Source organism: Passer montanus, unplaced genomic scaffold (assembly GCF_014805655.1).
Source record: "Passer montanus isolate IOZ18808 unplaced genomic scaffold, ASM1480565v1 scaffold73, whole genome shotgun sequence".
Classification (NCBI taxonomy): domain Eukaryota; kingdom Metazoa; phylum Chordata; class Aves; order Passeriformes; family Passeridae; genus Passer; species Passer montanus.
In genome coordinates, this window is record NW_024372481.1 from 829,492 (window position 1) to 854,228 (window position 24,737).

Consider the following 24,737-nt stretch of genomic DNA (forward strand, 5'->3'; position numbering starts at 1 on the left):
CTGGGAGGGACCTGCCTGGCCCGGGATGCAGGGACAGGACACTCAAACCTCTCTCCACTTTTTCCTGCTTGTGTTCCCTACCTTAAATCTTCCCATTTTCTACAGGAAATCCCAGCTGCAGCCTGGCTCTGTGCCCCCATGCCAGCCTGGAGGAGGGCTGGGCAGGACAGCCCTGCTGAGGGAAGCTGTGCCCTTCCCAAAGTGCCTTTAACAGCCTGGAAAACCAAAAAAAACCCTGGAGAAATTCCCTGCTAGGGTGCTCAGAGGGTGCTCGGGGTTGTGTTTGCTGTAGGGTTATTGACCCTGGGGTAATCTGGGATTGGGATGGGAAGTATCCACCTGGAAATGAAGCTTGTGGTGGTGTCTCCTGCCCTGCCATGGAGTCCTTGACTGGTATTTGGGTGTTGGCAGAGCGACAGCTTCTTCAGGAGAGCTTTCCAGAATTAGCAAAGCCATCTGGCTTTTGTTCCCCTCTGAGGGAATGGCTTGTCCTTCCCTTCCAGTGAGGAGTCCTTGCTAAGCTGCTCCACACTTGGGTTTGGGATAGCACACAGACAGAGCTACAGTGTTCTGTGGGCTCTGCAAGCAGCCCTTTGCTCCAAAAAACCTCTTCATTTTAAAGCATGAGTCTGAATTTTAAACAGCAGCCACGAGGCTGCTGATCCAAGGATCAGTTATGGGTGGAAGAAATAGGATTTGTTCTTGTGGTGGGGCAGGGCTGGGTGTTGGGGACAGCATGGAGAAGTGCCAGGCTTCAGGGCAGGGGACAAGGAGGGGACAACACTGCCCTGTTCCCTCAAACCCAGCACCAGGAGGAACAGCAAGTTCAGGGATGCTCACATGATGGGAAATTGCCTTCCTCCCTGGGACTGTAAAATACAAAGGTTGAGAAATTACCAGAGAGGTTAATTAGCACCGAGCCTGAGGGCTGGGGCTGCTCTTGCTGCTGTGGTCGGGGAAGAGGCTCGTGGGTTGTGCTGATTGCAGTGTTTGTGCTCTGCAAGCCCAGCCTGGCTGGGCTGGGCGTGCAGCACTGGCTCAGGGTTTCACTGCAGTCCCCACACAGAGATAAAGTGAAAAAAAAGAAATTTTCCCCAGCCCTCCAGAGGGTTTGGAGCCACATTTCGTGCTGGTGGCACTTCTCTCCCTGCTCTGCTGAGTTAAACCTGGTTTTTCCAAAAAGGGATGGGCAGAGGCTCCTCTCTGAGTGCCCAAAGCAGCAGGAGCTGATCTTGTGGCAGCCCCAGAGCAGCCCCTTCCAGCCCCTCTGAGCAGGATGGGGACACAAACACCCAGCTGGATTTAGCCAAACCACCAGGAATTCATAGCTGAGTCACGGCTGTGTGCAAGTCAAGTTTTCTTTTTTAAATTTATTACTATTTAGCCAAACTTTCAACAATTGCCTTCCCATTTTGTAGTGCCCAAAGGAGGCTCTTTAGGCACCAGCTGCTCTGTCTGGTGGGGTCACTTCTGGCCAGGGCTGCCAGGAGAGGGCTCAGGACATGGGGACAGGGACTGGGGGGGTGGTGAGGCTTCGTTTGACCCTTTTCCTGCAGTTTTGCTGCTTTTCTGGAGCTGCTGTTTAAAGGAGGGACTCTGGGATGCTCTGAGCACCTCCAGCACCTCTGATTTTTGGGGTTTCCATGTGGCAGAACTGTGGTGATTCCTGGGCCTTTGCTGATGTCCCCACCACCACTTCCACTCCAGGCTGGAGCTGGGCTGTGAGAATCCATGGGAAGTGCTGGTGACAGGATTTATCAAGTGGAACATCTGAGGGCTGCCAGGCTGGCTCCAAGACAGGGATTAGGGGTTTTGGAGGCTGAGCTTCCTCTTCATCCTGGAGCTGCACTGAACGCCTGCCCCTCTCCAGCCTCTGACTTTGGGGTTGCTGAACGCCTGCCCCTCTCCAGCCTCTGTCTGGGTTTGGGGTTATGGAGCCAGGGAGTTTGCCAGGATAAATCTCAGTGATTCCCAATAACTGGGAAGATTTTACATTGTCACTGTTCACCCCAGGCCTGTGTTCATCCAGTTGAAATGCAGGAGTTTCCAAAATCCAGCAGGATTTTCTCTTAGGGATGCTGAATCTCAGACTTTTGGGGTGATGCCCTAACCCGAGTCCAGTTAATGATCAGTGGGAGCCCTGAAGAATCCCAGGATTCAGGGAGCTGCTGCCAGTGCCAGATGAAGTCACTCTGATCCTCCTCTCCAGCTGCTTTTTTTTTTTATTATTTTTATTGAACCACAACGATTCCTGCGAGTTCCTGAAGTTGATGTCATTGGAAGTGATGTGACATTTTTTGCACGCATATAGAATAAGTGTTAAAAAATGCTCCAGAAAGAGCTTTTCCAGCCTTGTCTGGGAGCTGGCTGGGGAGTTGAGTTAAACTGGCTTTGATGGAACTTAATCCATAAAGCAAATGAGTCATCAGGCATAAATGGCTTTACCATAAATGTCAGGCAGATCCTTACTGGTCCTGACAGTTAGCACTTCCATCTGTCTGGTGGAGCAAATGAAACCCTCACAACTCACAGTCCTGTTCACAAATGTGCTGTCCTGCCTCTTCCTCTTCACCAGAAGTTTTAGGAATAAAAGCCAAAATGTGATTTATCCCTTTTTTTAAACACTGCCTCTCCTAATCTATAAAATTGTGGTTATTTGCAGGCAAAAAAATTGACTTTTTATTCTCTACTTCAATTTTTTTTTTTTGTTAAACCAGCAAAACACAACTGAGCTCAGCCTCTGGATGCTACCAAGTGCTCCAGTCTCTGGAGAACTTCCTTGAGCCTTCTGCCCAACTCATTACCAGGCCAAAAAAGAACTTTACCCACTGTGTGGGTGGCTGGAGGACGCTGCTGGTGACTTCCACAAAGCAACACCAGAGTGTTTCCGTCTTGCTCCCTGCCTGAAATAACTCATTATTTGAAAACAAGTCTTTGATTTGGCTGGTCAGGCCTTTGAACCACTTTCTTGGTGCATTTTTCAGTTGTCTCTCTTGGAAAACCCTGTCCCACACAGAGCTGTGCGTGTGGATTAACGGGATCTTCATCAGCGCTGCAAAAATCCAGCTGGGAAGGAGATTTTGGGGTGGTTTGTGACCAAAACAGGGAAACAAACGGACACTTGAGGGAGGAATGGGAGCAGGGCTGGCTCCCCTTTGCCAGGCAGGATCCCTGGATCCCTGGGCACAATTTATTAGCAGCAGCACACTCGAGAGGACACAAAAGGCTCCCGACCCTCCCAGCGCGCCTGGCTCTATTGAAAGTCGGCTTTTTAAACCCCAGAAATGGGGCTCTTGACAGCAGAGCTTTGTGCAGCTTTTGTGAGGTGCAGATAGTGGGGCTTTTTATTGCAGCCTAAATTAGCCCCTTTTATTGTTTGCTGCTGAGGGATGAGGTCAATTGACTGGGAATCTTGCTAACAAGGTTTTTACTCCTGGCTGCTTCTGACAAGTGTTAGCACGGGGTATCCCCCAGTGCTGGGTGCTGGCTGGGAATGAAACAAAGATGAATGGGCTGAGCTCTCCTCCTTCCCCCTCCCCTGAGTTGCTCAGCCTCTGTGCTGGGCCTTGGGTGCTGCCTGGGGCTCTCAGCTGTCCCAGATTCAGTTCTTCTGGATTTTGCATTGGTTCAGCCTTGGTTCTCCTCGATTTTGTATTAGTTCAGCCTTGGTTCTCCTAGATTTTGCTTTGGTTCAGCCTTGGTTCTACTGGATTTTTTATTGATTCAGCCTTGGTTCTCCTGGATTTTGTATAGGTTCAGCCTTGGTTCTCCTGCATTTTGCATTGGTTCATCCTTGGTTCTCCTGGGTTTTTTATTGATTCAGCCTTAGTCCTCCTGCATTTTGCATTGGTTCAGCCTTGGTTCTCCTGAATTTTGTATAGGTTCAGCCTTGGTTCTCCTCGATTTTTTATTGATTCAGCCTTGGTTCTCCTCGATTTTTTATTGGTTCAGCCTTGGTTCTCCTGGATTTTTCAGGCTGGAACAAGCCCAGGATGAGCTCTGGGCAGGGTGATTGAGTGGGTTTGAAAAGGAGAGGGGAAGCAGCAGCCTGTGGAGCGATGCTGGTGAAGCGTGGTGAGCTCTGACGGAGCCGTCTGATGCTTTTTCCTGGCGCTCCCCACGTCCCACATTTATTCAGTTACGCACTGATTTCCCCAAGCTCTTGACCCAGAATGAGCAGGAAGCTTCCCCTGCTCAGCCTCCCCCTCTCACCCAGCACAAACTGTGGGCCCCACACTGTCCTTTGGCGTGTTGAGGTTCAGTTTTCGGCTGTGCCTGCAGGGATTTGCAGGTGGTTTTTTCCATATTCTCCAAGGCTGAGGATGCCCAAGCTCCTGCAGGGAAGCAGGGTGGGATCAAGGTTTTTTCCCCATGCATAGCTCAGGAGCTGCCATCAGCTGAGACTAAAAACAAGCCCAGCTTTAGCAAATTCTCTTCTGCTTAACCTTTGGCACTGTGTTTAGCCAAGATGCCTTTCCTTGCTTTATCTGTTCCTTGAGGAAACGCAGTTCCAGCCCTGCTCACTTATGGGATGCAGCCTATCAGCTCTCCACGAGGTGTAAATCCAACCTTATCAGGGAGAAAAAGCTTTTTCAGCCTCCCCTGCCTCTTGGAGACAAGTGCCAGGTCTGCTTTGGGGCTGGTTTATTTCAGCTTATCCCAACAATGCCAGGCACTTCCCATCTTCCCATGGAAAACTGGGAGCTTTAAGCACCTGAGGGAGAGAAGGGCCCAAGTGGCTTAGCTGAGGTGTCAGGGAGGGCTGGCTGAGGTCCTGGGGGCAGAAATAGCAGCTGGAAGGGTTTTCACATCAGCCACAGATTTCCTTGGCCAGGTTGGGTATTCCCTGCTGGAGGGAATTCCAAAGGAAGAGGTCTGGAGCTCTGGAGTGCCTTTGGAGACAGGGATGGTTTTATAATTTATGGCCTGAGTAACCCCATAACACTCCCAGGACCCCCAGCTCAGGGCCAGGGTGTCCTGGAGGTCCCACCATGGCCCAGCTCCCCCGTGGGTCCCATGGGCAGGTGGTGGCCAGGGCTGCTTGGAAAAAGGAAATGTTCTACAAGGCAAAAAAAACTTGGAATATTTTCTTTCCCCAGTAATCTAAGCCCAGTTTTGGTGGTTACATTGCAAAAGAAAAAGCTGGAATAGTAATGGCAGGACTGGATTTATATTAAGAAAAAATAAAAAAGAAAAAAAAAAAGGGAAAGGGAAGGAAAGATGTTTCTTGTTTTAAAAATGGAAAATTGAAACCCACTTTGCAGACATTTCTGTTAATTTTGTAAAGGTTATTCACTGGAAACAATGACTAATGAGCTTCAATGAATGCTCTTTGAAGGGTGACTTGGGTAGGTCTGAGAGGTGCCCAGATGTTCATGAGCTGCTGCAGGGAGGGAAGTGACAACCTGGGAATGGAGGAGGGAGCTCCAGGCAGTTCTGAGCTGCTCCTTCCCCTGTGGACCTCTGCCCAAAATGTGAACAGCATTCCCTTTTTTGGGGAGAAGTCAGTGGGACACATCCACGATCCAGCGACACCAAGGCAGATTTGGCCCAAAATGTCAAAAATATCCTTTTGCACAGGGCTGTGTGCCAGTCTGGCCAGGCTCCCTTTGGAGCTTCTGGTTCCTATTACTGCCCAAATCATCCTCCCAGTTTTGCTGTAACGTTCCTGCTTCTCCCCCTGATGCTTTAGCTATGTTTGTCTATTATTAAATAAGAATTTTTTTCCTTCCCCTAATTAAAGTATCAGCTCTAAGCATCCAAGTAGTAAAGTCTTATGTAACTGTCTGCTGAATGAACTGGATTTTGGCATCGTGGTTGAGCAGCGTGGTGGCTCTTTAGGAAACTCAAGAGCAATTTCTGCTCTGACCTTCTGGCTGTGGCTGTGTCGGGCTTCAGGGAGCAGCTGCTCCATTAACCAGCCCTGGTGCCTAATGAGCTTCCTCTGCACCTGGTTTTTAGTATAAAAAAGCTTCCTTTTGGCTCTTTTCTGGGTTTATCAGATGCATTTCTAATCTCTTGCTGTGTCTGTTGTGGGTGGAGCATCGAGGTGAGTCAAGATGTTAAAAACGGGGGTGATGTGAGACCAGCTGGTGGGGTGGGAGAAGCAGAGAAGTTTTGAGGCCAATAAGCAGCTTTTGGGACTGGCCAGGGTGACTCTGCAGCCCTGCACAGGACCAGGTGGAAAGGAGTTGTTGTATTGCTGATTTGGGGAGTACAAAGCCCTTTTGTTTTTATTTTTCCTGTACTTTGCTTGCTGGGGCTGTCAGTGCTGTTGTACTGGGTGATTTATCTTTTGGGGAGGTGGATTTGGGGCTGGGGATGAAGCACAGTGGGTTCACACCTCGTGGAGCAGCCCAGGAGAAGCAGCTGCTCCCTGGACTTGGAGCTTTTCCTCTGGCTCATCTCAGGAGATGTGCCCATCTCAGGAAGGTGGCCCTGCCACGTGTCTTGCTTTCCATTTCTTTGTGTTTCTGGCTTTGTTTGCAGCCTCAGGCTGGTGTCTCCACGAGCACCAGCCATCCCTGACCCTCTGTGCTCCCCTCCCTGCAGGGTGACATCCAGCAGCTCCTGATCGTGGCAGACCCGCGGGCAGCCCTGGAGTACTGTGAGCACTACAGCCCCGACTGTGACACCGCCATCCCCGACTCCCCCCAGTCCCAGGACCCCAACCAGGATGAATACGTGAGTCTCTGGGGATGGTTTGGGGTGTAATCACCAATATTTGGGTTTATTTCACCCTTGCAAACACGTGGTTCCTTCCTCCTGCTCAGCTTCCCCGCGACTCGTCTCCAAAGTCCAAGACAGAGATTGTTTTGAGGATTTGCAGGTTCTGGGTTTGGCTCTTGGGAGTTTCCCTTCTTTCTGAGCTCCTTCCATTTCCAGAGACGGAAAGGAACATCCTCTTAGAGCTCAGAAACACAGGAGAGACAACGTGAGCCAAGTGTGGATTATTGATCTTCCCTGGCAGCTCCAGTCCTGTCCAGACCAGCACCTGTTTCTAAATTTCCAGTTATGCTGTTGGACTTGTAAAAGGATTAAACAGTCCTTTCTCAATATTCTGTGAAACAACAGGTGTTAAAGGAGGGAGAACCATTTTTCCCCTGGATTTGCTTTGAATCTCATTTTGGCAGAAATGCTCCCAAGTCATCCCTAGGAGCTGCTGTGCCCAATAATTTTTGTATTAAGGGTTCACCCCAGGCCTTTTCCTTAAAAAAAGGAAACACAATAAAAAAGGCTGGTGCAGGATGCATTTGTATGTTTGCTGCCCAATCAGAAATGTCTGGGTGTGGCTGAATTTAATGAGCATCAAATGAATTTTGCCCTTTTTAAGAGCTCTCAGCTCGCTGCCGTTGCTGTCTGGCATCCTGAGCCACTGTCTTGGGCTGATTTGCTTTTAGCTGAGCCCAGACCTGCAGGGTCAGGGAATCCCCACGAACCAGTAATGCCATCAGCCCTGCCAGTTTATCTTTGGGATTAAATTAATCCAGCACCTAAGCAGGGCTTTGGGATGCTCACGGTGAGGCGCAGCCCCAGGGAAGCACCGCGACCGCTCCGCCAGCGCTTCTGGAGAAACAATAAATAAGACAAATAAAACAGCACTTTGGTGGAAATCTGCGGCAGCAGGAAAATAAAACTCCTCTTTTGGAGCCAGCAGTCCAACAAGAGCTGGCTTGTCCCGAGGCTGTGTTGCTCCATGTAGGAATAACTCCTCCACGCTCCGGCGGCCGCTGCCAGGGAGAGCTGGGCTGGCGAGGAGCGGGGCCGTGCCCGCCTGGAACCAGCCTTTGTTTGGGTTTCTTGCTGAAGACTTGGATGCTTTGTTTGGGTTTCTTGCTGAAGGATGACTGACGCTTTGTGGGAAAGGTTGCAAGGATCTGCTTCTCCAAGGCCTGCAGGCCTGGGGTGGCTGGGCAGTCACAGGGATGCTCTGAGGGCAGAAACGGTGCCGGAGCAGCCATGGGGTGTGAGGGCTCTCTGCCCCTCTCTCAGAGGGTCAGGTGTGGCAGATCTGGGAGGTTTCAGCAATCCAGAATTAAAAAAATATCATGGAGTCACTGGTTTGGGTTGGAGGGGTCTTAAAGCTTATCAGATTCCAACCCTTGCCAGGGCAGGGTCGCATTCCGCGATCCCAGGTTGCTCCACATCCAACCTGCCATTGGACACCTCCAGGCATGGAGCAGTCCCAGCTGCTCTGGGTGACCCATTCCAAGGGTTCCCCACCTTCCCAGGGAGGAATTTCTCCCAAATATCCCATCTAAACTTGCAGTGTGGAGCTGTGATGTCCAAAGGAGTTGGCAGGGACACGCTGGGTGCTCCCCCCTCATTTCCTGCTTCTCCTCCTCTCCTTGCAGTACACGGACGGGGAGGGAGAAGGTGACACTTACTACTACGAGTACCCCTACTACGAGGACGTGGATGAAGCTGTCAAACCAGAAGCCCCCACCACCAAACCCAGCCCTCCTGAGGTGGCTGCTGCAGAGAAACCCGAAACCAAGGAGGTACCGAGGCGGGTCCTGGCAGGGGTGTAGGTGCTGAGCCTTTGGAAAAGGGGAGGATGACGCAGAATGATTTTGTTCCTCTGATCATGGTGTTTTATTTCCCACGTGTGACAGGATTATCCAGCTCCCACAGCACCCCCTGAGAGAGGGAACCCTGGGAAGCAGCCCAAGGAGGACGGAGCAGTGGAAGATCCCCTGGTTGATGAGTACAACTACGAGACCATCAACGAGGAGTATTTTACCCCCATGCCCTATGAAGATATCAACTACAACGAGGAAATCGATCCCCAGGGTGGCCTCACTGAAAATGCAGTGGAAGCTGAACTCCCCACGAGCACTGTCGTCACCTACAATGAGACTGATGTAATTTTAATTCATTAATTTTAATTTTTTTTTAATTAATTCTGCTGTTTCATAGCCCTGGAAGCAAAGGAGACGGGAGCAGCCAGCTGGTAAATCCATAAGTGGTGCAGGCAGCTGCAGGGAGAGGAAGTTTCTTGGAAAATGTTTTCACTCCAGATTTTTCAGGGTGGGGAACGCAGATATTTAGAATTTAGTTAAGGATTATTCCCCTGGAAAAAGCTGCTCATATTGACATCTGCATTTCCTCGGGTGAAGTGGTTGTCTGACAAAAAGAGAAATGAGGGTTGCTGTTAAAATCTCAGTAAAAGCCTTTTATCCCAAAGTTATTAATATAAATCCTTAAAATGTTGATTTGCTGGAGAACATCAATATTTTTCATTTTGCCATTTCCACTGAAAAGCATTTTTATGTTTTTCAGTTTGTTTTTTTTTAAGGAAAAACCATTTCAACACTGGGACAAAGCCTTGATTCCAAAACTGCTGCATCCACCTGGTGTGAACTCCTTTATTCTGTGCATGGATCTGCTCAGAGCTGGGATCAGCCCAGACCCCACAGCTTTTTCTGCTGGAATATTGAACTTTTACCTCCCCACACTTCAATATCCTCCAGCTGAAATGCTGCACTCAAGACCCTCCTGTGCTTAAGACTTGCTCAGTTCTTGCTTTTTATGTTGATGCTGAAATAGCGTAATGAATGTTGGTGAGACTGAGATGAATTTTTTGGGGAGCTGGATGCTGTGGAGGACACGGAGCAAGGAAATAATGACAAAAAATGGGCAAAATGGGCAAATTCTTCATTATCCAGGAGCAGCAGCAAGGGAATTGTGGGATAACATGGAATTGTTCTCTGAGCAACCTGCTCTAGTGGAAGATGTCCCTGCCCATGCCCAAACCCATCCAGTTTTAAAGTCCTTCCAGCCCACAGAATTCCATGTTTCTGTAATGCTTCCAAATCCCGTCCTCATTCCCAGGAAGAGCTTAGGGGTGCTTCCTCCAGTGGAGAATCATTTGTTGTGGGGCTGTCACAATTCAAAGCTGGCTAAAGAGACAGCAGAAGTTGGCCAGGATCCCTGGAGGTGGAAATTTGAGGGAAAAGGTGTCAGGGAAAGGGTCCAAGCAAAGATCTGAGCAGCTGGAGCGAGGCAGGTGCAGATCCAAGGGCAGGGGGAGATCCAGTCCAGCCAAAATGGGGTGGAGGAGGTTGGAGAGCCCAAAATGATGCACAGGGAGAAAAGGAAAAGGCTCCAGGAATTGAGGGAGACAATGTGAAGGAACCCATGGATGGGAAAGTTTTCCATTTCCTGACCAAGAGCCAGAAATCTTTGGCCAAGCTTGGACTTTCTAAGAGAGAGGAATTAAAGATTGGATAGAGGGGCCTTAAATAAAAAAAGTGGAAGGAGAAGGAAGAAGCTTCAAGAGCCACTTTAGTTGTTAAGCAAAGGAAATAGAGGAGGAAAGCTCAGGCAGGGAACTGCCCACTTATTCCAAATATCATCTTTCCATGCAAATAGACCTGAGGACCTCAATTAAAATATCAAACCAGACATTTTTGATATTCATTTCATGCAATTTGCTGTTATCTCCAAACCCTTAGAGGCAGATGAGAATTTTTTAGATTAGAGTTTTAAGGTTTCAAAGTGCCAAACCAGGTGAAATATTTCAGCCAGGATAAAAGGGGGGGGTGTGATAGTAACAGATCCATTTGAACCAGCCCAAAGGAAAAACAATCCTGACTTTTCCAAGTTTTCTAATTAAATAATTGTCAAACTATAATTTCTGCCAAGGCCAGTTGCTGTTTGCAGAGGTAAGAGAAGGTGGGGTGGTGATTACCTTAGTCCTAGGCTTAATCTTAGTTTAAAACCTCCTGAGTTTAGGCCCAGATGTTCATGTTTACGAGTTCTGAGCAGTTTTGGCATAGAAAGAAGTCTGGAAGTTGTGATGACACTGAAGTGACTTTGAATTCGTAGTAGTGAGGAGCTATTTCTCTAGGAAGCACTGGAAATAATTCAATTTCTGGACTATTTTGGTCATTACCTGGATAGGAAAGAAACCAAATAAATCTCAGCAGCACATGTTGTTCCTTGCAGGGCTGCTCAGAGCGAGAGGTGCCAAAGGCCTGTGCCTGCCAGGCTGCTGGAGATATGGAGAGCAGCAAGGAAATTCTGAGCCTTGTCTGGATGTCCTTGCTGTGCTCCGTGGCATCTGAAAGGATTCTGAGAGGATTCAGGGATTGAGACATCAGATTTGTAACAACTTGTGCTCCTTGGATGAGCCCAGGAGCAGATTGGATCCCAGACTAAACAAACAGGAGGCTTTCACAGAAGTGAACTTGGGTTTTTCCACATTTCCTGCTGTAATTGGACACTGACAGTGACACATCGTGGGTTTGGTGTGCATCTGAAATCTGGGAACGGATGTGGGACTCCTTGGCCTTGATAATCCAGGGTCTCCAGCACCAGGGCTGTGAGGGATGAGGAGGATTTGGAGCTCGAAACTTCCATTACCTCCTTCTTCAGGCATTTGCAGTTTGCAGGATCCTCCTGACACGAGCTTTGTGCTGTGTTGTGTTTTCCTCACTCCAACTTTTCTACTCTCAGTGTTTTACTGGGGATCAGTGAAGAAATCCCAGGGAAAGCCAGAGTGTGTATTTGACATGAAGCTTCTCCCATCTGTCTTCCTGCTGTTAGAGAAGTCACTGGAGACTTAAAAATTCCAGAATTTAACTTCTCCACAGATCTTCTCCCTTGTCACTGTTATTATAAAGCATCCTCATTTTACAAAATTCTAACAACATATTAATATTCCAGCATGTCCAGCTAGGAGAGAACTCCAGCCCTGACCCATTGCTGCTCTTTCCTCTCCAGGCTGCTCAAGGAGGGGATGACCTGGATAAAGATTTCACTGAGGAAACCATAAAGGAATATGATGGGAATTATTATGACAATTATTACGACCGGACGGCCTCTCCCGACATCGGCCCCGGCATGCCAGCCAACCAGGACACCATCTACGAAGGGGTGAGAGGCTTTCTGCTCCATCCTGCAAAATTCTGCTTCAAAATGTTGGTCCTTCCATAATTTAGAGCAGAATCAGTGCAGGATTCACCCACCTGCAGCTTGTCTTTAAACAAGGAGGAGCTGCCTTGGGTCTTTCCTGCAGGAATCTCAAGCAGGATTGTGCCAGGATCTCCAGTTCCTGCTGGGATTGGTGATGATGGTGATGGCGATGATGATGGCAATGTCCTCTCTGACTGTGTGGCTTTGTGTTTCCCTGTGTCCCACAGATCGGTGGCCCCCGGGGTGAGAAGGGGCAGAAGGGGGAACCTGCCATCATTGAGCCGGTAAGGAGCGCCTGAGTTTGGGGTTTTGTTGGTTTTATCCCACAAGGGAAAAGGCGCAGACAATTTGTTCTCAGTGGGGCAGCTGGGAGGAAAACTTCCCATGAAAGAATTCCCTGTTCATTCAATCTAAACCACTGTAATGATATAATTTTTTTAAGCTTCACGGAGTGACCTAAATCATGAAGGAAGTGCAAGAATTCCCATGAAATCTCTCATTTAGCAAAATAAAACCTGGGGCTGAAGCGTTAGGCAGGGGGCAGCTCTCATCCCTCAGGAGTTTGGGAGCATCCAGGTCGTGTCCTGCCCTGAAATCCCAGCCTGGGGCTGGCTTAAATTGGGCCACCAATGGGAATAATTTTATCCCTGTGGCAATAAAAGGGATATCAAACAAATCCCTGCGCAAAGCTGTGGAGAGGTTTGCTCCTGCACCAGCTCCACAGTCCCACCGGCTTTTCCTTTGTGGAACCCTCTTCCTTTGTCTTTCTGGCCTGATTTTGAGGTTGATTTTCCTTCTAAAGAACAATTCTAAGATGTGTGTGCATTCTGCAAAAGCTGTGGCTGCCCAGCCCAGCACCCCGAGGTGGGGAAGGAGCCTCGTGGTGGGGGTGGCTCAGGGATTCCTGTGAGCAGAGCAAGAGGCTCTTGGTTAATCCCCATTTTCCCCCTCTCTGTGTGCCAGGATGCCCGGGTACCCCATTCCTGCTCCTCCCAGGCTGGAACTGGGGATCAGCTCCTCGCACCCACCTGCCCCAGCCCGGTCCCCAGGGCTGAGCCCCTGCTGCCTGCACACCCTCAGCAGCTCAATTAACCTCCTTTTCCCTGGCAGAGGGCCAGCACAGCACCCAGCCCTGCAGCAGCACTTCCCACCATCCTGAGGCCATTCTTTCCCTTTTTATTTTTCCTCCTTTTCCTCTTTCACCTGAAATTTCTGCAGGTGCTGGGGAGGGGAGCCAGGCAGAAGTCAGGGTGCAGTAGCGTGGTTTCAAAACTCCAGTTGAGTCCCTTGTAAAAACATTTGTGACCTTTCCTTCCTTCTCTTCCTTTCTGGGTCTCTCACTCTGCAAACAAAAGGAGGAGCCAGCAATTTCCTTATCAGAGGGGCGGGAGGGGAAGGGGGGCAGCCAGACCCCACGAAGATGATGGCAGAAACCCAGCCTGAAAAGCTACAAAGCGAACAAAATAGTTAAGTTTAATCATCCAGAAAGAATTTGGCCGCCTTTGCTATTTCAAAACACTGCAGCATGGATGGCTTTTGCCAGAAAGTAAACAAGACCAAATGCTGCCTTGTGCCTCTCTGTGCAGCTCCTCTTGAGCAGGGAAATTCAGATTTGCTGCGCTCTTTAGCTCTTTTTTTTTCCAGTTTTTGATGGGAGCTGCAGGAGAAGGGAAATAAAACCCAAGCACAAAGTTGGATTCTGCTGGATTTTTACTCCTTCCCTTTCAAACCCCGCTGTCCTTCAATCCTTGCTCTGTGCTGACACTTGCTGGAGGCAGCGGGGCAGGGCAGGGGCAGGAGGGATGGAGAGGAGGGATGCAGGGATCCCAAATATCCCAGCTGTGGGGTCATCAGGCCTCTGGCACCTCCTCAGAGCCCTCTGTCCTTTTGGGGGGACCCCAGTGCTCCCCTTTAGGGAGGGTTTGCTCAGCACCTCTGAATTGCAACAGGATTTTGGGCTGATTTTGGGACGTTGGCTTCACTTGTGGGTGGTGTCTGAAGTGGAACCCTTGCCCTGTTTTCCCCTGGGACAATCCCAAATCCACGGTTGGCTTGTCCCCCTCAGTGGGATCACCCCACTGCTGCTGTCCCTAAAACCCTGCCACGTTTCCATGGCTCCCATTGGTGAACAATCCATGGAAACACGGGAGGTTTCCTGCTAAGGAGACTCTCCAGATGTCCCCAAGGCCCCAGCTCAACATAAACCAAAAGATAAATATGGGAAGGTGCCAAGGATGTTTGCATCCCAAATGGGCCAATTATCCCTGACCCTTCCCCCTGGGGAGGAGCGTCCTGGGGAGCAGAGCCTTGGTGCTGTGTGTGTTCACAGGAGCACCCCAAAAACCTCCTGTGTGGGCTGGGATTCTCTGCATTCTGATTAATTTCTGCTTCAGAACCTGTCACAGCAGAATGTGCCATCACTGGTCTCCAAAAAGGATGGATTTTGGGGTGCCCATGTGCTGGGATCTCAACAAGGATGAGGTTTGGGTTGTTCATATGGTGAGAAGTCAACAAGGATGGGTTTTGGGGTGTTCATATGCTGGGATCTCAAGGAGGATGGATTCTGGGGTGTCCATGTGCTGGGATCTCAACAAGGATGGGTTTTGGGGTGTCCATATGCTGAGATCTCAAGAAGATCCATCCAAAATCCATAATTTTGGAGTGTCTGTATGCTGGGATGCATTCTGGGGTGTCCCTGTGCTGGGATCTCAAGAAGATTGACACAAAATCCATCATTTTGGGGTGTCCCCGTGCTGGGATCTCAAGAAGATCAACACAAAATCCATCATTTTGGGGTGTCCCCGTGCTGGGATCTCAAGAAGATCCATCCAAAATCCATCATTTTGGGGTGTCCCTGTGCTGGGATCTCTGGGGTTTCCCTGCAGCCTGGAGGACAGGCATGTGGAATTCACCCCTAATTCTCACCCAGTGAAATCTTTCCGTGGCTGAAGCTGCAATGAACATAACCATGACCTGAATTCCTCCCTGGTGAGGAGCTGCAGAGCCTCTCCTGTGGTGGCAGCAGCAAATTTCCCCTCTCACATCCAGCTGCAGTGGGAGCCAGATCCTCTCTGAGATTTGGAATGTCGTGGTAATGAATGTGGGCACCAGGAAAAGCAGAGAACAGAGCTGCCCACTCATTTTTTGGTGCAGAACCCCTGAAGGAAGCCGGGCTGGGTCATGGCAGGCTGCTTTAGGTTATTTTTTGCTGCTCTGGGTTTAGGGAATGTGGTTTTTTTGGGGCAGGAATGCCTGGATTTTCCTGCAGACATTTCAGATTCGTTCAGCTCGGTTGGAGTGGGGTCAGCTGAGGCTTTTGGCACCAGAGCCTGAGAAGAGTTTAGGGTGACCCCAAAGCAGCTCCTGCATGGAGCCAACTGCTTATCTACAGATTTTTATGAGTTCATCCCTTAGGAAAAATGTCCTGTTAGCCACAGGTGAGCTGGGAATTGCTGACCACCTGAGCTGCTTTATCCCTGACGCTTTTGGCACCAGAGCCTGAGAAGAGTTTAGGGTGACCCCAAAGCAGCCCCTGCATGGAGCCAACTGCTCATCCACAGATTTTTATGAGTTCATCCCTTAGGAAAAATGTCCTGTTAGCCACAGGTGAGCTGCGAATTGCTGGCTCCACCTGAGCTGCTTTATCCCTGATCCAGAGATAAAAGGAACAGAGCTCTTCCCAAACCATCACCCTGATCCTTCTGGGAAGCATTTTCCAGGTGGATTGGGAGGTTTCTTTCCTGCTTCTTGCATACTCATGAGGGAAAAAAAAAAAACCCCAAACCTTAATTTTCCTGAGTGCTTGATAGATGTGATCTGAAGTGATGACAAAATATTTAGATTGAAGAGGATGGAGTAACAATATCCCAGAATTTTTCCCACACAGTGATTTCCTACGTTCACAGAGGAAATCACAGCATGCAGTCTGCTGGAAAAAAATCACTTAAAAACCACCTTGCAACTTGATTGCTAACTTCTTGTTGAGCTCTTTAGGGCTAGGAACAGCTTTTTCCTCAAGCTCCAGCACCTGGAGCAAGTCCAGGATTTGCTTTTCCCCTGGCTCTGAGCAAAGGGAGAAGGGGAAGGTGATGCTGGGTAGGGTGATGCTGTGCTGGGGCTGATGCTGCGAGTAAGGGCTGGCCTGTGGGATTTAAATACACATTATTTGGCTTTTCCATGATCCTCTGCACCTCTGGGAGAAGTCATCCAGAGGGAGTGCAAACCCCCCAGCTCTGGGATGTCTCCATGCAGCAGCAAGAGCTGAAATATTTAATAACAGATCTTGCACTGGGCATTTCCCTGTGGACAAAATGACTTTGAGCATGTGTCTAATCCCTTTTTTTTCCTTCCTCTTGCTCAGGGAATGCTGGTGGAAGGCCCCCCTGGTCCCGAAGGCCCAGCAGTAAGTGGCATTTTCCCCCTGTCCCTGGGCTCTGTTGCTCCCATCTGCCACACACGTGCACGGAGGGAGCTTTGGGGTGGATTTTGTGGTGCAAAAATAAACAGAGAGCTCGAAAGCTTTTCCTGCTGCTTGTAGAAATCTGCTACAAATAATAACACAGTTTCGTGGCTAAGGTTTTTTTCCCCCCCTTTTCTCTGCCAGGGCCTTCCAGGACCTCCAGGACCAACTGGACCCGTGGGCTTGATGGGAGACCCAGGGGAGAGGGTGAGTGGTTTTCTCCTCTTTGCTGGAGTTTTGGCTGGGTTGGTGTGGGCAGAGTGGGGCTGTGGGCTATCCCTGGAGCCTTAAAATCCTGTTAAAATCCTGTTAAAATCCCGTTCATCCTGTGGGAGCAGCTCCCAGAGGAGTTCCTGGTGGGATGCAGATTCCTGAGGTGCTGGGGCATTCCCATGGCACTGTCCCCAGCTTGGGCACTGTGTTTGTTTTAGGTCAGCTTCTTTGTTGCCTCCTTGGTCCCCGGGGCTTGGCTGGAGCCCTGTGGCTGCTGCACTGGCCCTTTTCCCCTGGAGCAGTGCTGGGAACACCCTCCCCTGCTTTGCACTGCTGCTGTATTTACTGATGGAGCAGAAATCACATTTCTGGTGCCTGGGACATGATTGAGGACGAGGAGCCCTGCCTGTGCTCCATCGATCTCTGCCTGCCAGCACAGAATCAATCCAGGCTCAGCCCTGGGGGCTCCTAGGCCTGGCTTAACCCTTGTGGCACTGCACTGCTGCCCAGCACAGGGAGCTCTGCAGCTGGATTCACAGAGGGTGGGTGAGCTGGGCGTGCTTTGTGTCTCTCAGTGGTCCAGGGTGAGCCCCAAAAATCCTTATTTGCCTTCTGAGTATTTCCAGTGTGCTGTTTTTCCCTGTGGCCTCACCCCTTTATTGGTTTGCATCTCTCAGTGGTCCCAAAAATCCTCATTTGGCTTCTGAGTATTTCCAGGGTGCTGTTTTTCCCTGTGGCCTCATCCCTGTCTTGCTTGTCTCCATGGTGTGATGCCCAGCTCTCCCTTCTCCTCCTGCATTCCTGGCAGGCTGGATGCTAGCCCTGGGGACAGGGACACTCCTTCTGTCACCTGTCCAGGCAGATGCAGATATTTGCTGGCCCAGCTCTTGTGGAACAGCCCTGCAAAGCCCAGCAGCAGCAGCAGCACTGTGTCCCCAGCGAGAGGAATCATTTGCATTCCAGCACAGGCTGCTCCTGCCAGTGTCCAGAACAGAGTGTAACCCAGCACAGGGTGCAGACAGAGTGATGAACTCGCAGGAGCTGCAACTGTATTAAAACCCTCCTTTTCAATTAGAGCAGCTCCTCGTTTAATCTGTTTATTATTAACCCTGAGAGTGGAGCTCATGAATTTACATGACCCTTCCCTGTGTACAGTGAGGAGCATTCCCTCTGCCTACATCTGATAAAGAGATTTTTTTAATCTCCTGTCAGTGCAATGAATTAATAGCCCAACAATAGTCAGCTCTCTTAATATTGGCCAACACTCATTTAGCTCTGGTTTATTCATTGTAAAAAAAGAAAGAGCTTTGTTTATTTAAAGCATCTTTCCACGATCAGGAGGCACAGAGGAGTTTGTGTCAGCAGCAGAGCTGAGGAGCAGCCTGGCAGTGGGAGGTTCCAGAGGGCTCAGGATGCTTTGGGATGACTTAGGCAGCTTTCCTGGAGCAGTGGGAAGAAGGAAATATGGCACTGAGGAGAGCAGAGAGCTGTTCCATGGGGGCTCCAGGCTGGGAGGAAGGAAGTGGGAAAATGTGTTGTTTTGAAGGGGGTGAGCTGCAGCATTAGAGCAAACTGCAGCTCCCTCACCCACCCCGGGGCTTGTTTGGAAATTCGGGTGTCTGGGTGCTCTGGGGGGGCAGCACAGCTCGGGGGGAGGCTCATCACAAAATATCTTCACCTTCCAAAACCATCAGTCGCTGAATCCCAAGGGAAATACTCCCCTGAGCACAGCTCTGCCCCTCGGAAATGCAACAGCATCCCTAAAAATCCTGGTTTGGCTTCTGAGTGCTCCCAGGCTGCTCCCTTAAGTAGGAGACCCCCAAAACTGCAAGAAACATCTCCTATTGTGTAATTTTCTGACCAGGGCTGAGAAATAAGCAGGGAGAGGGAGACACTTGGTGAACGTTGAGGCTCAGCACCGTGGGTCCCACACAAACACCCCCAGGTTCCAGCTGAGCCATTCCATGGCAGTGCCACCCCAGGCTTTGCTCTCAGAGTGGCATTTCAGAGCACTGCAAAAAATGCAAGCTGAAGTCCCCATCCATCCCTGGCTGCTGTATATCAGCAAATCCCCATTTCCATAAGGAGAGCCACACAGATTTACACCCAGAGCCTGGCAGGCTGCATTTCTTCCAGGCATTCATGAATTTAAATTTCCAAAGTGCTTTATGGGTTTGATTTTCCTGTGTTTCACTGCCCACCCCCCCACCCTCTGCTGGTCCATTCCACCAGGAAAAGACCTCCCACACCCAGCCTGAAACAAAAAGAGGCATTTATGGATAAAAGCACTGCATCAACACTTGTCAGGAGAGATAAACAAGCTCAGCCCTGCTCCATCATGGGCAGGGCTGGAGTTATAGGAGGAGAGGGAGAGAAAAGAAAGTTTATCATCTAAAACAAGCCTGGCCTAAATTATTTGTGCCATTTTTCTGCTGATCCAGCCCCGGGAGCAGCGTTGTTATTCCAGGCTGGTCGTGGTGCCTTGTCCTTGTGGGGTGGGGACAGGGCCAGCCCAGCTGGGGACACCACAGCCCTGGCCAGGCTGGGCAGCTCCTCACCCCCACCAGGGCTGGGCTCTGATTTCTGCTGGAAACTTCAGCCTGAGTGCTTTGGGTTGGTTTTTTTTGGGTTTTTTGGGTTTTATTTAGGGGAGGGAATGAGGGAATCGTGAAGTTGGACATGGAAGAAGAGGGAGCAGAGAGATGTGGGGTGGGGAGATCTTGCTGCAAGGGTGTGGGGCAAGGATAAAGCACCAAATCCTTTGGTTTGGTGGTCTGTTGGGTTGTTTTATTAAATATTCTGATTTTTAGGCACTTTGTTGCCCATTTGTCTTTGCCACCTTTGTCCACCTCCCTTGTGAGGTGACCTTAGGACTTCCTGGCTTTTTGGAGTCCCTGTGCCTGAGATTTGTGGCAGGATTTTGTATTTAGATTTTTTTCTGGGGTCTGAACAGGCTGCAGGCACGTTGAGGAGAGCGAGAACTACAGAAATGTTCATTGCTTGCCATTCCAGGAGAGTCAGCTCCCTATAAATTGATTTATTGTTGATATTTCCTAACTAAAGGAGTTGCCAAGTCCTCAATCCTGACCCGCTGGCCACAAAAGGAGACTGGGGCTTTTCTTGGCCTGGCTGGGATGTGGTGAAATCCCTGATGCCATAAACTGCTGTGAAAATTGCAATTAGCCCCACACACTGCTGTCACCCTCATTTGCATATGGGATCAGTGGAATGAGGAGGAAATCTGGGTTAACCTCAACTTTTTGCCAGGGAAATTGTCTGGTTTTGATTTTTTATGGCTTCATCAATAGATCCTTGACTGCCCACTCATTGCTTTAGTGCCAATTAAAGATTCTCCACTGGAGATCCATGGATTTGGGCTGATTTACAGCCCCTGACAGGACCACTCCACTGGAGGGGGAAGGAACCTCAAAGGACTAAAATAATTTTTAAAAAAAGGAGAGAAAAATAAAATTACCCAGCTGATGGAACACATGCAGGAACAAATTTATCTCCCTCCATTTCTCCCTCACTGAGTTAGGAAGTTTCATCTATTTTTTGGGGGTTTTTTAATAGGTTTTAACAGATTCAACCCTAAACATTGATTCTGTTAACTTGGAGCATGGCAGGGGCTTGGATTGCTCCAAAACTGCACGAGGCAGACCCTGAAAACAGCAGGGGCAGGATGGGAGAGGAGGGAATTAAGAAAATTACAGAAAAATTGGGATTCCCACCAACTCAATCCCTGTCATGACAATATTGTGACATAACCACAGCTGTTGGACAGAACCAAAATGATATTTTAGAAGTTAATTTTCATTTCTTCCTCTTTCAGGGCCCACCTGGACGCCCAGGTCTCCCAGGAGCAGATGGATTGCCAGGACCACCAGGGACAATGCTTATGCTGCCTGTGAGTACAAACAGAACAAAAAAAGGATTAAAATGAGTCAGATTTCTTGGTTTTGCTGCTGTTTAATGCCCCTTCCTGCAGAAATCTCCCATCTCCTTTACCCCAAGGACATGTTTTCCTTGAGAGAAAAGATGGATCTGGATGGTTCCCATTGTAAATTGACTTTTTGCAAAGCACTGCAGCTCCTTCACTAGCCAAAAGCAAGTCAAAAATTTCCAGAAGTGATGGATAATGACAAAAATCATGGGATATCCCAAGGTGGAAGGGACCCACAAGAATTATTGAGTCCAGCTCCTGGCTCTGCCCAGGACAAGGCCAGAAATCCCACCCTGTGCCTGAGAGCATTGTCCCAACATTTCTTGAATTCTGAAGGAGGTGCAGAGTTTCCTGGACAGAGAGAGATAAAACCATGCAGAAACAACTGAAGACACCTCCAAGAGCCAAATTTCCAGGCAGAACCACTCAGGAACCTCTAACAGCTCCTCAAAGTGCCAAATTTTCAATCACCTGAATGAATCCACCACTTTTAATGACCAGTGGTCATTTTGTGTGGTTCTCCTCCTCCTCCACAAAGCCAGCAAGTCCCAAATCAGCCTTGTTGGCCCTGGGACACTAAAGAAATGTTTTGGGTTTGTGTTTTTTTTTAATGTGAGGCAACCATCTGCTGGAAATGAGCACTTGGGTAGCAGAGGGAAGAAGTTTTTAGGGAAAAGCCTCAGCTCATTGTCCAGCCTGTGGAGGTTTTCCTGGGCCAGGAGCTGCACGTGGAGCTTTGCTGGCCACCACACCACGGTTGTTGGCCACTCCAGGAGCCAGCCGTGGGCTTGGGAATTGAATTTCTTCACATTTCCCTGCCAGGCTGGTGTGGTCACACACCTAAAGGCAGCTGAGGTGAAACAGAGGTGACAGAGCTGTCCAAGGAGGTTCTGCCACCAGGAGTGTCCTTGTAAACTCTGCCAGCTAAGGCAGGAGCAGGCCAAGGAAAGGGGGGTGGAAGGAAACATTAAACTCCTTCTGTTTCAAAGTTGGGGAAATAAAACATCAATATTTGGGGCAGTTTTGAGTGCTGAAGGCTCCTGGCTTGAACAGCAGCCCAAACTGTGGGGTTTGGACAAAGTGCCATGCTCCAGCAGCTCAGCTTTGTCCAGAGCTGCACAAATAACCTGAGACCACCCCTGGGCACCAGGGAATGCCAGTCTGGGAGAGCAGGGAATGCCAGTCTGGGAGAACAGGAATGCCAGTCTGGGAGAGCAGGGAATGCCAGTCTGGGAGAACAGGGAATGCCAGTCTGGGAGAGCAGGAATGCCAGTCTGGGAGAACAGGGAATGCCAGTCTAGGAGAGCAGGGAATGCCACTCTGGGAGAACAGGGAATGCCACCCCTGGGAGAACAGGGAATGCCACCCCTGGGAGAGCAAGGAATGCTAGTCTGGGACAGCAGGGAATGGCAGCCCTGGGAGAGCAGGGAATGGCAGTCTGGAAGAGCAGAAATGCCAGTCTGGGAGAGCAGGGAATGGCAGCCCTGGGCACCAGGGAATGGCAGCCCTGGGAGAGCAGGAGTGGCAGCCCTGGGAGAGCCGCTGTGGGTGCTGGATGTGGTGGCCACAATCCCCCTCACTGTCACCACCCCGAGCTGGCAATCGCTCCCTTGGTGGCCCTGAGCCAGTGACCCGAGGCCACTGGGGTTACTGGGGTTACTGGGAGGGCTGGGGTGGGCTCGGGGCTGGACGGAGCTGCTCAGGCTCAGGCTGGGGGGGCTGCAGGGACAGAGCTGTGACCTGCTTTGTCACCTTGTTCCCACCAGTTCCGCTTCAGCGGCGGAGGCGACGCGGGCTCCAAAGGACCCATGGTGTCAGCCCAGGAGGCACAAGCCCAGGCCATCCTGCAGCAGGCCAGGGTGAGTGTGCCAGCTGGGCCAGCCTGCCACGGCCCCCAGCAGCTGCCTGCACAAGGAGAATAAACTTCTCACATCCCTGTGACCACACTCATCCTCAGCGCTGCTGGTGGAACCACGGGATTGCAGCGGCATGGTTTGGGTTTTTATTTTAAAAAATAATCTTTCCACCCAGCTGATGGAAAGATGGGTTTAATTTCCTGCAGACCCCCTGGCTTCAGTGTATTTGTGTTTTGAGGGTCCCTATGAGCAGCTGGGGGGTTGTGCTCAAAGAATTTCCTTATTTTTGTGTGGTTTTCCCCCCAGTAAACCCAAATAATGAAACTTATGTCACAGATAGAAGCTGTTCCCAGCTCCCAGAATCCCAACAGGCAGATTTGTAATTTCATGCATTTATTTGGGAATACATGGTGACCATCCCTGGAACATTTCTTTCCCAGAATCTCAACAGGCAGATTTGTAATTTCATGCATTTATTTGGGAATACATGGTGACCATCCCTGGAACATTTCTTTCCTCGGATGGCCTTATTGATTGATGTCCAAATCATCCCTGGCTCGCTGGTGAAACAAGACTGGCACATTCCCAGGACAGCTCCTGCTCCCTGCCTGCATGGACACCTCCGTGGGAAAGGCTTTGCATCCTCTCTTCAAAATAAAACTTCATTTTCAGCTCTGAAATTGTCCTCCCCTGGGTGCTCGTGGGAGCTTTCCTGAGTGCTGACATTAAAAACAGAGATGCAGAAGGAGCTGGGGGAGCCCCACAGGTCCCAAACTGCTCTGTTTGCCCCAAAGGGACAAAATTCTGCTGCAAACACACCCTTGCCATGAAGGAGAACATTTTTAGGGTGGCAATTCCCAAAGGGACACAGCTTTGGGGCTGTTTTATTTGGGGACAGCTCCAGAGCCCACATCTGGCTGCAGCTGGAGCTGCTTTGTCACTCTGAGCTGTTTGCAGATTTTTAACATGGATTTTTTGGAGGCTAAAATAAGCAAAAAACTCAATTTATTTCATCTTTATATGGGATAAAATCCATTGGGATCTCCCCCCATGGGCGGCACCTGCCCCTGGTGGTTTTTTTTTTTTGCCTTAGCTGGGAATTTTCTGTTTTCCATCCTTTTCCAAAGGAATTGAATTGGATTTTTTACAGATTCAGGCAGAGTCCTGATCCTCCCAGCCACTGCATTTTCCTGTCCATTAACCTTGTGCTGCCAATAATATCCTGGATTATGTTCCTGGTGCTACCTTGTCAGTCTTAATTTCCAGCCTGCCCAGCGTTTTTCCATCAGCATTTTATTTTCCTGGGAAATAGAGGGTTTGACCTGATAAACGTTTCATGAGAAGCATCTGCTTTCTCCAACTCTCTCTTTTTGTTCTTTTTTTTTTTTGTTGTTCTGCCTGCTGAAAATTCTGATTTACCAAAAAAAAAAAAAAAAATCTCCCTCTCCTCCTTAAAATTCCTTTTTATTTAAATTTTTGAGTTTGGGGAAAAAAATTTAAAACCCAGATAAATCCTGGGTAACTTTTGCACTATGGATAAAAAGTTGAATATTTCTAGAAAGGACAAAAATCAATTTTTTCATGAACTTCAACATTTTGGCTGAAACCATGATGCAGAAAGGGAAATAAATGTCATTTTTGTAAGGAACTACAGGACTGGAAAACAGGGTCCTGCAGCAAGCATAACCTTTTCCTTTTTTGGGTTTGTTTTTCTCATTATCACTGCTGTTAATTGCATTATTAGGTTGATTTATCCCCTTAAAATTTGGCTTTCATTAGGCACTGAGTGTTGCTGCAGCCAGCAGTGGTTCACAGCATCTCCCTTTTAATGGGGTGTTGTAAAAAGATGCCACAGAACCCAGCATTTGTGCAATATTTCTGCCATTCCAAGCTCAGTCACTGGGTAGATTTTAATTACTGGAGTACACAGATAATTACAACTCTTTGGAAGTGTTGGATTGTCACGAGGGAACAAATTGTCTGAGGGATGTTTTAAAGCATGGCCCAGCTCCATTTCCCACCATGGAAATTATTGGGTTGATGCATGGTTAACACGACTCCTTAATTATGGAGCTAAAAGCCCCCTGTGTTCAGTTTGAATTGGAGTTCAGTTTGGAGGATGTTAACCAAAAAAAAAAAAAGGGAAAAATTCCTCTAAAATTGAACCACCAGGACAATTAAGAAAAAAATTCTTTTCAGCTGAAGTGGGGTCATAAATATTTATGTCCTCTCAGCAGATTCATGGACAGTCCAGGGCCTTTCATAGAACCACAGAATGGTTTGGGCTGGCAGGGAGCTTCAAGCCCATCTCATTCCCAGCCCTTCCATGGGCAGGGACACCTTCCCT

General features: G+C 49.3%; 1 protein-coding gene across 2 annotated transcripts in view; it reads left to right on the forward strand.

Moving 5' to 3' along the window:
- COL5A1 (collagen type V alpha 1 chain) overlaps nucleotides 1-24,737 on the forward strand; it is a 126,807-nt gene that overhangs the window by 51,608 nt on the left and 50,462 nt on the right. For both annotated transcript variants that reach the window (XM_039730718.1, XM_039730719.1), the window contains exons 5-13: nucleotides 6,553-6,684; nucleotides 8,355-8,501; nucleotides 8,616-8,864; nucleotides 11,728-11,880; nucleotides 12,147-12,203; nucleotides 16,280-16,321; nucleotides 16,523-16,585; nucleotides 20,424-20,498; nucleotides 22,301-22,393. In XM_039730718.1, coding sequence (XP_039586652.1) covers nucleotides 6,553-6,684; nucleotides 8,355-8,501; nucleotides 8,616-8,864; nucleotides 11,728-11,880; nucleotides 12,147-12,203; nucleotides 16,280-16,321; nucleotides 16,523-16,585; nucleotides 20,424-20,498; nucleotides 22,301-22,393 — 1,011 coding nt within the window. The remainder of the gene's footprint in view (nucleotides 1-6,552; nucleotides 6,685-8,354; nucleotides 8,502-8,615; nucleotides 8,865-11,727; nucleotides 11,881-12,146; nucleotides 12,204-16,279; nucleotides 16,322-16,522; nucleotides 16,586-20,423; nucleotides 20,499-22,300; nucleotides 22,394-24,737) is intronic.